The following is a 13512-nucleotide window of genomic DNA, read 5'->3' as shown; positions in this document are numbered from 1 at the left end:
TGCACCCAACCTGCATGTCTGTGGACTGTGGGAGGAAAGTGGAGTACCTGGAGATGCTATTTAAATAAAATGTAATATTATATTTTTATTATTATTATTATTATTATTATCATTATTATATAACATACATGTTCCAAGATTGTTCATTTAAAGAAGAAAGAAGTTTAGAGGTAAGGTAGTGAGTTGAGGAAGACAGATGCTTTGAGGTAAGTTAGTTATACTTACCAATCATAAGACTAGAAAGAGGTGCTATGTTGCTTGTTGATTAGCACATGGAAGTAAGAATTTTATTATACTCTGTTAATGTAACAATAATTGCACTATAAACTTTTGCCTTTCACAAATTACAGGGGTTGTATTAAAGACATTTAATTGTATGTTCTGGTTTTAATTATTTCAAATTCTTTTTTTCGACCATATATTTTTATTTTATTAATTTTCATTGTAATCATTCCATACAAACAGATCAATTTATAACCCAACAAATTTGAAAACAAATCAAACCCCACCCCTGAGAAGGAGAGCTTAGCTAAAGGAAAATTTCTTTAAGCTTTTTAATAAGGCAACATTAGACAAAAGAAGGGGAGAAGTAAATATCTATATAAATAAGAGATGGAGAAGGGAGTTAAATGCAATAATAGTTATTTCTCTTATTCTAAAATAATATTGATTAAATCCTGCCATGTTTTGAAAAAATTTTGTACAGATCCTCTAACTGAAAATTTGATTTTTTCCAATTTCAAATAATATAAAACATCGGTTTCCCACTGACTTATAAGAGGAGAATTAGGATTCTTCCAATTTAACAAAATAAGTCTGCGTGCCAAGAGTGTAGTGAATGCAATCACCGTTTGCTTGTCCTACTCCAATTCCAGTCCATCTGGAAGGACACCAAACACAGCTGTTAGTGGGTTAGGAGGGATTGTGATACTAAGGCTGTCTGAGAGGCACTTAAAAATTTTTGTCCAAAATGATGTTAGTTTGGTGCAGGCCCAGAACATGTGACCCAGTGAGGCAGGAGCTTGGTTGCAGCGCTCGTAGGTTGGATCCTGGCCTGGAAACATTTTGGACAGTTTTAAGCGAGACAGATGAGCTCGATATATAATTTTTAGTTGAATAATTCTATGCTTTGCGCATATAGAACTCGAGTGAATTCTCTGCTTTGCTACCTTCCACTCCTTTTCTGATATATTGATTAAGAGATCTTCTTCCCAATGTCCTCTTGGGTCTTTGAAAGGTAGGGACTCTAATAAGATTTTATATATTGCGGAAATAGTGTTTGTTTCCTCAGAATTGAGCAGTATTTTTTCCAGCATTGTGGAGGGTGCAAGGTGGGGGAAATCGGGCAATTTCTGTTTAACAAAATTTCTAATTTGAAGATAGTAAAAGAAATGTGTAGCTGGGAGGTTAAATTTTGAACGTAATTGTTCAAAAGATGTAAATATGTTGTCTATATAAAGATCTCTGAGCATTTTAATCCCAAAACTTTTCCAGGTATTAAAAACTGGATATACTTGCGAAGGTTGAAAGAGGTGGTTCCCTTGCAGAGGTGCCACTGATAAAAGATTTTCCATCTTAAAATGCTTCCTAATTTGGTTCCATATTCTGAGTGAGTAAAGCACAATTGGGTTATTAGTATATTTGCGATAACTTTCATTTATTGGAGAGCAGAGCAGGGAATATAAAGAAGTACTACAGGATTTTACTTCTATTGCAGACCAAGCCTGGGTATGTGCATTTATTTGTGTCCAGGTTTTTATGGCTTGTATGTTTGCTGCCCAGTAATAAAACTGAAAATTAGGTAAAGCCATGCCACCTTCTGCCTGAGGTCTTTGTAGGGTCGCTCTTCGGATACGTGGGTGTTTTGAGTTCCAAATGAATGAGGTTATTATTGAATCTAACTGTTTAAAAAACGATTTATTGATATATATTGAAATGTTTTGAAATAAAAAGAGAAGTTTAGGAAGGATATTCATCTTAACAATGTTAATTCTTCCGGCTAGAGTGAGATGAAGGGTTGACCATCTATGCAAGTCTTGCTTAATTTTTTCCATACAGACGCCAAAATTTTGTTGATAAAGAGCTTTATGTTTACTTGTGATATTTACCCCTAGGTATTTAAACTGATTTGCTATGGTAAAAGGTAGGGTGACTAATCTAATATTATATGCTTGTGAGTTCACTGGAAAGAGTATACTTTTATTCAGATTAATTCTAAGACCAGATATCTTTTGAAATTCTGTTAGTGCCGTTAAAACAGCAGGGACAGTGTTTTCTGGGTCCGATATATATAAGACCATATCATCTGCATATAGAGAAATTTTCTGTTCCAGTCCTTCTCTGACAATCCCCTTTATCTGATAAGAATTTCGGCAGTGAACCGCCCGTTGGTTCAATAGCGATTGCAAACAACAGTGGCGACAAGGGACATCCTTGTCTGGTACCACGTTCTAGTTTAAAGTAGTCTGAGCAAATTTTATTAATACAAACTGAAGCTTCTGGACTGGTATACAGTAGTTTGATCCAAGCACAAATATTCGGGCCAAACCCAAATTTCTCCAATGCAGTGAAAAGGTAATTCCATTTGGATGGAGAAAGTGCTGCCTTCGGTAATATCACAAGATCAAACTGGATTTATTAAAGGCCGACATCTATCTTCAAATCTCCGACGCTTGTTTAATGTTATATATTCACCAGCAAAATCAAACACCCCAGAGATATTACTATCATTAGATGCAGAAAAGGCATTTGACATGATCGAATGGAATTAATTATTTCAAATTCTGATTGGTGATTTGACCTTGTTTTATTTTCCTTTTCTTTCACAGGAAAAAAGGCAAAATAAAGGAAAAGAAGATACTGTAACAAAAATGAACAAATTAAAAAGTAGAAGCTCATTTTTCCATTATTAAGGTGTCATAATGTAGAAAACCAGATCTTACTATACATTCAGAAAATGGGAAAGGTTTTATGAAAGCTGAGAAGTGTTTTGAAAAGTGCTTTACAAGATATAAGTAAAAGAGATTTAAAAGCATGTATTTACCTTTAAAGAAAATAATAGGAGAATAAATGGAAATTGGTAGGTATAACAAAGTGGTGTTACCTGTAATTTTATTATGTTTCCTATTATGCATATATTAAATGTTTTATGTGTGCATCTATGGTTGGGTATCCGTCAATAAGGGCACGCACATAAAGGCGACCTTCAAAAGGGCGACCTCAATTGGGTGCGGCGAATAAAAGCGCACATAAATAAAAACGATCTTCAAAAGGGCGACCTCAATTGAGCGCCTAATAAAGGCGTGCGCAAATAAAGGCAAGCTTCAAAAGGACGACCTCAATTGAGCGCCGAATAAATGCGCGCGCAAATAAAGGAGCGCTTCAAAAGGGTGACGTCAATTGGGCGCAGTGAATAAAGGCAAACGCAACAAAATTACAGAAAATTTATTAGATAAAGGCAATGATTGAACGTATAAAAAGGTGAAAGCAAGAATATTAAAACATCCAATTAATTAATGCATGAACTTCTAACGAACTACTTCTAACGAACTATTTCTAAAGCTCTCTATATTTCGTTGTTTTCAAAATTACAGAAAATTCGATTAAGGCAATGACTGAACATATTTCGTTGTTTTCAAAATTACAGAAAATTAGATTAAGGCAATGACTGAATGTATAAAAAGGTGAAAGCAAGTTACACTTGAAGCTGTAGATTATGTGCAATGCCACGTAGATATTCGAGATGCGGTCTATTAGCATAATCAAGGACAATTAATTTAATTCACTCTGAAGGTCATCCTTTTGAAGCGCTCCTTTATTTGCGTGCGCATTTATTCGGCGCTCAATTGAGGTCGCCCTTTTGAAGATCGCTTTTATTTATGTGCGCTTTTATTCTCCGCGCCCAATTGAGGTCGCCCTTTTGAAGGTTGCCTTTATGTGTGCGCCCTTATTGAATAGAACCCTATGGTTGGGGGTGATGTTTTGTGGAGCTGTGCATGTGTGGGGTTCTGTGAGTGATGGTGTTGGTAGAGTAAAGGCTTTCTTTTTCATATCTTTTTGTGTCACTTATTAAGTCGTACAGTGGCCACAAAGGAGAATTTGGAAACAAAAAAAACCACTGTGGACTTTAGAGGCAATTGGCAAGGTTACTTTCAGACCAGCACTGACGGAGCAACACTGGAGACCGTTAACTTCTTCAGACTCTTGTAGTTATATATATCCCTGGTAACTAGCTAAAAAAACGTTAAGAATACTTTCAGATTTTAAGGCACCTCAAGAAATATAGCTTGATATGAAGTCTTCAGGATACTTTAGAACTGCACTTTAGAAAATGTCATGACTGGGTTTAGTTGATCCACCATGTCGCACATAGAAAAAACAAGAGGATATCAACATCTACTCAAAAATCCAGTATTCAGTTGTGGAGGCTGGCACTACATGCTTTGCGTAATGAAGCCATGAAGATAAGCCATATTAAACAATTCCAGCTACTGCACCCTAGACCTAAACTGGTTTCACCTCTGTACCAGTACAGTGGGTACAATAATACAGGGTGGCCCATGAAAAAGTCACCCGTCTCAACACAAGATGACTGCATTATGTGGTGAAGAGCAAAATGATCAAATTTGGTAGTTACATTTACAGAAGATGCTGAAAGTGATTTTATTGTGCGTCAATACATCTCTGTGCCCGTTTCAGCATGTTCATGCACACTCTTTGTTCATGGCCACTTTTTTGTGGGCCACCCTGTATTTAATTCCTGGTTTAATTTGAAAAAATACTATTTAATGTTGTGCTGTTTTTCTATATTTTATTCTGACTAGGCAATGTCATATTGTGTGTATATACTCCTCATGTGTTTTAATTACTTGTTGCTCCATACCAATAAAGCCTTAATAAATATATTTAAAATGCTAAATTGGTTAAATATTTTATTAGGCATCATCTAGGGTTCACAGACAGATCATTTTCTAACCTTTGACTGTACATCAGGGATTCCCCACCTCACTGTTCACTATCTACTTATGGAAAAAACAAGAAAACCAACAAAGTTTCCATAGTAACAGGCACAATTTTTGTCTCCTAAACATTGACATACAGACCCTGGAATGACAAATTTTGACTTTTCATTTTCCAAAACCAATGTTGGCATTGATGGGTTAGAACTAATTCTGAATTGGGAAGCTGCTGTTCATAGACAGTTTTAAGGCTAATCTTCATTCTGGTTATATGCTTTGAAATACACAATATTTATGTATTCATGGTTGCCATGCAGATGTATTTTGTATTGTAGCATTAATTGGCAACTTTAACGTTATGGGCTGTGGGTGTGATGGACTGGTATACTGTGAAGAGACTGCTACTGAGATCGGTCTCACTAGAATTAACAATTCAGAAAGGGGAAGAATAAACAATTATTACAAATTAAATAAGCAACATTCTCAAACCTGCTCAATTAATAATAAAAACACTTCTGAAGTATAAAGCACAATACATACAGTATATAAGAAATAAATAACTTAAGGTTTAAAACAACACAAGCACAAAAACCACAAGTATAATAGCACAGCACTTTTAAAGCTATTTTGTACTAAAACAAATGTTATTTTTATAGAATACTATAGATGAGAATATTTGCTTTTACTTATTTTTATTGAAACAATCAGCATTTTTTTCTGTCTAAAACTCTGTTTTGAGTAACTGAGGTATCAGGGAAGCAACTAGACAGGTTGAAGAGCCATGTGCAGCATATTCCTTGTGGCAGAGCTGCGTTTTTGCTTGAACTCAGAGGAACCCAAAATAAAAATTTGCAGACTGCACAATCATGAAACAATTAGAGGCCAGTAATGCAGAGGCAGAGAACAGGCTACAAAAAGTTCAACTGTCCTTCCAAACTATCTAATGTAATACATAATTGAGTCCCAGGCCACTGAGGCCATGAGGAACCAACACAAAGCACTGGGCCACTCCAGTAAAAAATTAATGTACTAAACTTAAAATAATTACTGGCAATTGCTTTCCTCAAAGCAAGCAAATGAACTAGTGGCAGAATAACCAGTCAGGCACCAAATACGCAGCATATGTGTTTAGCACTCAGTTGCCACATATTTCAATAAATACAGTATCTAGGCTCAGCATCCATTCATTTATTTGGAGAAGCAGTAAAGCAACTACAGTGAGGCTTTGTTTTGCCTTTTTCAAGATGTACATTTTATCTCCTGCATGAAAAATATATATTTAAAATTACTTTTACGGTACTCTGTTCTCATTTATCAATATTGTCTCTTTGGATAAGCAGTTGGATACACCTTTTTGGAGGTTTTAGAATGACAAATCATAGGACATGTCTCATGAATGTGACTTTTTCAAAATTTTCAATAACATCTGCTGTAACTTTTCTATAGTGTATTACATCACCAATCAGAAAAAATTACAATTTTTGTGGTTTAATACTTTAATGTCAATAAATTCAAACACACAAACGTGCATGTTGTTCTGCAAATGTTTTACAGCAAATCAGGCATACAGCTTAAAGGGAAAGAAAGTAGTGAGACCATCACATGAGTACACAACATGGTGACCAGAGAAATGTGTGAAGTGTTAACCATGGGAACCTCCTGTATGGTTATGATCTTGTACTTACATACATTCATTTCTTGTAAATGAAGAGAATCTGCTGGAAGTGTCAAGTTAAACAGATTTTGCTTTGTCTTTTATGCTCAACCATTCTTTATTAGAATGCATATATAGCAAGCAAGTGGTAAATAAATTCCAGGGTTATGCTGTTTATTATTTTGTTTGATGGCTCTAAATAAACAAAAAAAGTTCAAATTGGCATTTTCCTTCTCTGTAAATGTAAAGATTAGATTAGAAAAAAAAAACAGCTGTCACATGATTGCTCAGACTACTCACCCAGATTGACTTTGGTACAGTTTGAATTTCTTTCCTCTCCCACAATGCACTTATAAATATCTCCCTGTCTGTTATTTGCTGGCCCATCCCATGGAGCACCGACAAGCATCCTATGACAAAAAAAAGCCCTGAATGAGTGTCAATGGCAGATTTATGATATGGATCTGCAGGCTTGACAATTTTAAATGGCACTTCAGATTCTTCATCCAAAGAATAAATTATATATATTCAAAGACATTTTACAGTACATTTTGCCAAAATGCTAGTACATTTTGCCAAAATTTCATTGCAGCAACTCAAAATCGTACACAGTAGTTTGTATGACCCCCACGTGCTTGTATACATGCCTGACAATGTTGGGGCATGCTCCTAATGAGACAATGGATGGTGTCCTGGGGGATCTCCTCCCAGATCTGGACCAGGGCATCACTGAGCTCCTGGACAGTCTGAGGTGCAACCTGGCGGCATGGATGGACCAAAACATAATGTCCCAGAGGTATTCTATTGGATTTAGGTCAGGCGAGCATGGGGACCCGTCAATGGTATTAATTCCTTCATCCTCCAGGAACTGCCTGCATAATCTCGCCACATGAGGCCGGGTATTATTGTGCACCAGGAGGAACCCAAGATCCACTGCACCAGCATAGGGTCTGACATTGGGTCCAAGGATTAAACCCTTATACCGAATGACAGTCAAGGTGCTGTTGTCTAGCCTGTAGAGGTCTGTGTGTCCCTCAATGGATATGACTCTCCAGACCATCACTGACCCACCACCAAACCAGTCATGCTGAGCGATGTTACAGGCAGCATAACATTCTCCACGGCTTCTCCAGACCCTTTCACATCTGTCACATGTGCTTAGGGTGAACCTGCTCTCATCTGTGAAAAGCACAGTGCACCAGTGGTGGACCTGCCAATTCTGGTATTCTATGGCAAATGCCAATCAAGCTCCACGGTTCCAGGCAGTGAGCACAGGGCCCACTAGAGGATGTCGAGCCCTCAGGCCACCCTCATGAAGTCTGTTTGATTGTTTAGTCAGAGACATTCACACCAGTGGCCTGCTGGAGGTAATTTTTTAGGGCTCTGGCAGTGCTCATTCTGCTCCTCCTTGCCCAAAGGAGCAGATACCGGTCCTGTTGATGGGTTAAGGACCCGTCCAGCTCTTCTAGAGTAACTGCCTGTCTCCTGGAATCTCCTCCATGCCATTGAGACTGTGCTGGGACACACAGCAAACCTTCTGACAATGGCACGTATTGATGTGCCATCCTGGAGAAGTTGGACTACCTGTGCAACCTCTGTAGGGTCCAAGTATCGCCTCATGCTACCAGTTCTGACACTGACCGTAGCCAAATACAAAACTAGTGAAAAAACAGTCAGAAAAGATGAGGAGGAGAAAATGTCAGTGGCCTCCACCTGTTAAACCATTCCTGTTTTGGGGGTCTTCTCATTGTTGCCCCTCTAGTGCACCTGTTGTTAATTTTATTAACACCAAAGCAGCTGAAACTGATTAACAACCCCCTCTGCTACTTAACTGACCAGATCAATATCCCAAAAGTTTCGTTGACTTGATGCCATACTCTGATTAAAAAGTGTTCATTTAATTTTTTTGAGCAGTTTATATACATGGTATAGTAAAATTCTTGGTACTTTACAAGCAGAAAACACCTTTATAAAGGAAAACTACATAAATAAAAAAAGAAAACAAAACACAACTACACAATTGCAAACAATAACCATCTGCAAATTATGACAAACACACATTGTTCTTGAGGGAGATGCACTTTGACACTCCAGGTAGTCTTTCCTAGTAATTCCAAAATTATTCACATTTAACCTGTTATTCAAAAATGATTTAGCGGTTTCAGATCCAACTCAACACCTACCTGGCTGCACTAAATGTCACCACTCTGCACTGCACACTCACCATTTCTGTCCATCAGCTTCATGTTGCAGGACTTTAAATCCAAACAGTGCATCAGCAGGGCCATTAAAGATACGAGGGCTCCTGATATCAATGTTGAAGCAGGTACAGGCAAGTGCTGGGAGAGAAAAGAGAAAATGTATGTTATTTTTAACTATTTTTCAAAGAGTTGTAGCATCCATCTGTTAAAAAAAAATCAGAGTATTGGACAAACAATAAATGGGTAGAGGTCAAAATACTTGGGCAAACCTTTGTTAACAGAACAGACTGAAGTTTACAGTCAATAACTAGCAAAGCAGAAACACTAAAATTCCTCATTTGAATTAAGTATTTGGTTTGCATAATGTGGAGAGTCTTTCCTTTATTGATCACAGAGATTAAACAAATGTTAACAGCCACATTTCATTCTTAATTAACCTGGCACTTATTCCGTTAAATTGACAGACATTCACTGGTAGCCGTGAAACCAGTACAATGTAGGCAGAAAATCACATCATCAATGGCACAGCAAAAAGATTGTAAACTTAATTTAAAACTAATTCAAGGAAACCAAAACAAGAAAAAATATTCAGAATATACCAAAACAAACTAAATTTAAAGTACGGAAAATCTTGATAGGCATGATGGAGATGAAGGTATATCTTTTTTTGAAAATTAATTGTTTATGCTCTTTTTAGTCACTTTATTGGTGATACAGTCCTGTATAAGGAATGGTAACCAGTATAACTTTATAAACTATATAAGTTGTTGAGATGACAGATGGCATTTTATTTAAGATAGACTTATAGATGCTCCATGTGTTAGTTTTACTTAAAGTTAAGATTAAAAATTTATGAAAAATAAAGAATTTCAGGCAGCTCTCAAAACTACTAATCCTGTTGTGCCACATTAAAAATGTTTGTCCAACTGATTGACTCCAATTACCTTAATTTTTTCATTTCTGGTTTGTGTATATAACTTCTAGAACTCAGAAAACCCAGCCAAAGGAATGTTTTAATGGAAACACAATTTTGTTAGTTACGATGTCAGGAAAATGTGTGCTTTTATTCCTTGGATTTTCAACTTTTTTGTAAATACTGGTAGTAGCTAAAGCCTTTGTAAATGCAGAAATTGAGTGTTTTTCTTAAAGTTCAAAAGAACAGTATTTGTTTTACAACAGATATATAATATCCCAAAAGTAATATGCTACCATTCGGAGCAATCTTAAATACAGCAACTTCAACATTCACTTTGATTTTTATATAGATTTTATTTTTTCTGCTTATCTAGCATAACAATAACGATAGAATAGAATTTATTTTTAACTGTATAACTCTACTTTTATAACTTGTTTAATTTTAACTGAATAACCCTACTTTTAACTGATTCAGATACACAAACACAATACAATACAATAAATGCTAAGGGAACTGATGCTTTATTGTAGAGTGTTACATCAGATCTTGAACTCCAACTTAACTGAGTGTTACAAAAAGTAACATGATATGGTGAGAAGCTTGCAATTCATAATGACCTCTGAAGAGAACTGCTGTTTCACCAGAATGACAGGAATCAGGGCAGTTAGTTTTGGGCATGCATCTAGAATGCTCCCCATTGGGCACAATCAGGAAAAAATCAAGTGGAAGACCCAAAACACACTGAAGGAGTTATTTCTCTCAACAGTCTTGGGAGCATTTCCCAGGAAAGGCTTAATAAGTTTCTGGATATAGAGAGGCCTGGCCAGAAGAGTCAGTGTGCTGTTATCTTGACTCTTATCAGGGAAAGTGGAAAGATGATGATGCTGATGATAAATTATGTATACTCAAACCCTGAACTGAATTAAGCAGTTCTGATAGTGACTGAATGAATGAACAAACTGTAATGGAATATTGATTTATTTATTAAGTGAGAATTCATAATGAAGGGTCAATATAAGTTTTAATGTTTATATAAAAAGGAACAAACAAAAAGTAAAAGTTGGGGATTGTTGTAGCTGGGAAGAGAAGTAAACAAGGCAAGTAATCAACAAACAGGTATGGTTTCCCTTCATATGTATTTCTATTTAAATAGAATTTCCCTGCTGGACTAATAGTTGAAGTGGAAGTGGAAATGGAGCACCCCCACACTCCCCCTCAAAATACCACATTCTAAACATGAAGCATGGAGGTATGCAGAGGGTGTGTGGATACCCAAAGAGAAGAAATCAGAGAACATCAATAAATTCCACATAATCGATTTACTCAGTGTTGAATGCAAGGTCTTGTTCAGCATTGTGGCCAAACATCTCTCCAATTTCCTGTTGAATAACGGACACAGACACCAATATACAGAAGGAGGTATTCCCAGTGTCCAAGGATATTTGGAGCACACAGGTGTGCTGACTCAGCTCATCAGAGAAGCTAGAGAAGGCAGAGGGGACCTGAATGTATGGTGGTTGGATCTTGCCAAGGAATATGGATCAATCCCACACAAATTGGTCGAACTGTCACTCGAGAGACACTATGCCCAAGGGAAAATAAAAGACTCTGTAATGGTTTATTATGGTAGCTTCAGGATGAGGGTCTCTTCTGGGCCAGTGACATCTTAGTGGCACCAGCTGCACATAGGAATTATCACTGGTTGCACCATCTCTGCAACTCTTTTCACTCTGGCTATAAATATGCTGCTGAAAGCAGTGGAGCCAGAATGCCGGTGCCTGATTAGCAAGACAGGATCAAGGCAGTCACCAATCAGGACATACACAGATGATCTAATGGTGATGACAACAAAGGTTCCAGAAGCCAGATGGATCCTGCAGGGTTGGGTGAGGATAATGACCTGGGCTCACATGAGGTTTAAGCCATGAGGTAGAACTCACACTATAACATGGCGTAAGCACAAAGCGGGAATGTGCGTACGCACAGAAAAATCTAGATGCAGGAATCTGTACGTACGCAAAATTTCACGTTTTTCCACTACATAAATCCCGATCAGCGTGAAAAGTAACGCACGTGCACGCGCCTTCTGTCCCGCCCCAACTCCTCCCAGAATTATGCCTCTTTAAATATGCAAATCAATATAAAAAGCCTTCTGTGAAAAGACAATGGGAAAAGCACAGGGAAAAATATAAGAATTTCAGCGAATACCAAGTGGAGGCAAAGGAAAAACGTACTATTTGTTGGTTTAAACAGTGGTGTAATCAACAAAAGGAAGTTGATCGAGTGTCGGAGAAACTCGAAAGTCGCACAGTGCCCGAAATAAAAAAGAAGTCACATATCAAAGTCGCCGTGAAAAGGCAAGTCGTAGCCCAATGTCTGAGTGTCATATGAAAGCTTATTAGGGTACAGACAAAAAAAATAGGCACACAGTGGGAAAAAAGCATGAAATGTCAACTTTAGTCTCGAAATTTCCACTTTAATCACGTAGTTTATTTTGCCATTAAAGTAGAACATCATAAACTTCATCTTAAAATCGTTTAATTTACTAGTTTCTCAAATCCCATTGTAACTAAAGTAGGACATTAAATGCTTTGTGCTCTGTGTGTGAATCACTACCTGCTTCTTAAACGGGCTTTCTCTTTCTCCGACAGAATCAGAATCAGAATCAGCTTTATTGGCCAAGTATATGTACACATACAAGGAATTGGACTCCGGTTTTACCTAGTATTGTCCCTGATGCTGTGAGATTGACTTAAGTGTTCATGAGAGTGATGGCCTGAGGAAAGAAACTGTTCACATGTCTGGTAGTTTTGGCGTACAGTGCTCTGTAGCGCCTACCAGAGGGAAGAAGTTGAAAAAGGTTGTAACCAGGGTGTGATGGGTCTGCAATGATGTTTTCTGCCCGTTTCCTGACTCGAGATCTGTATAAGTCTTGAATGGAGGGCAGATCAACACCAATGATTTTTTCTGCAATCCTGACTGTCCGTTGAAGTCTGTTCCTGTCCTGTTTTGTGGCTGAGCCAAACCAGACTGTGATAGATGAACAGAGAACAGACTGGATTACTGCAGAGTAAAATTGGATGAGCAGCTCCTGAGGCAGGTTGAACTTCCTGAGCTGGCGCAGGAAGTACAACCTTTGCTGGGCTTTTTTAACAATTGTGTTTATGTTTAGTTCCCACTTTAGGTCCTGGGAAATTGTGGATCCCAGAAACCTAAACTTTTCCACAGCAGACACAATGCTGTTGAGTAGTGTGAGAGGGGGCAGCACTGGGGGGCTCCTCCTGAAGTCCACTGTCATCTCCACAGTTTTAAGCTTGTTCAGCTCCAGGTTGTTTTGACCGCACCAGAGGGCCAGCTGTTCGACCTCTCGTCTGTATACAGACTCGTCACTGTCCTTGATGAGGCCAATGACTGTCATATCATCTGCGAACTTCAGGATTTTAACAGACGGGTCTCTTGAGGTGCAGTCATTTGTGTAGAGGGAGAAGAGCAGAGGAGAGAGAACACATCCCTGGGGGGCGCCAGTGCTGACTGTTCGTGTGCTGGATGTGATTTTTACCAGTCTCACTTGCTGCTTCCTATCTGTCAGGAAGTTTTTGATCCACTGGGAGATGGGAGCTGGTACAGTGAGCCAAGTGAGTTTGGTGTGGAGGACTTCTGGAATGATAGTATTGAACGCTGAGCTGAAGTCCACAAACAGGATCCTAGCATATGTCCCTGGAGAGTCGAGATGTTGCAGGATGTAGTGCAGTCCCATGTTCATTGCATCATCCACTGACCTGT

General features: G+C 37.9%; 1 protein-coding gene across 1 annotated transcript in view; it reads right to left on the bottom strand.

Annotated features, from left to right (window-relative positions):
• The window catches only part of itga10 (integrin, alpha 10), a 156581-nt gene that overhangs the window by 124027 nt on the left and 19042 nt on the right, over positions 1-13512 (bottom strand). Inside the window, exons 2-3 of the mRNA XM_028794851.2 lie at positions 8837-8951; positions 6913-7022 (exon numbers count right to left, since the gene is read on the bottom strand). Coding sequence (XP_028650684.1) covers positions 6913-7022; positions 8837-8951 — 225 coding nt within the window. The remainder of the gene's footprint in view (positions 1-6912; positions 7023-8836; positions 8952-13512) is intronic.

The sequence above is a fragment of the Erpetoichthys calabaricus genome, chromosome 2 (genome assembly GCF_900747795.2).
Source record: "Erpetoichthys calabaricus chromosome 2, fErpCal1.3, whole genome shotgun sequence".
Lineage (NCBI taxonomy): Eukaryota > Metazoa > Chordata > Cladistia > Polypteriformes > Polypteridae > Erpetoichthys > Erpetoichthys calabaricus.
Note: the sequence above shows the minus strand (reverse complement) of the source record. Positions and strands in the feature narration are given on the sequence as shown.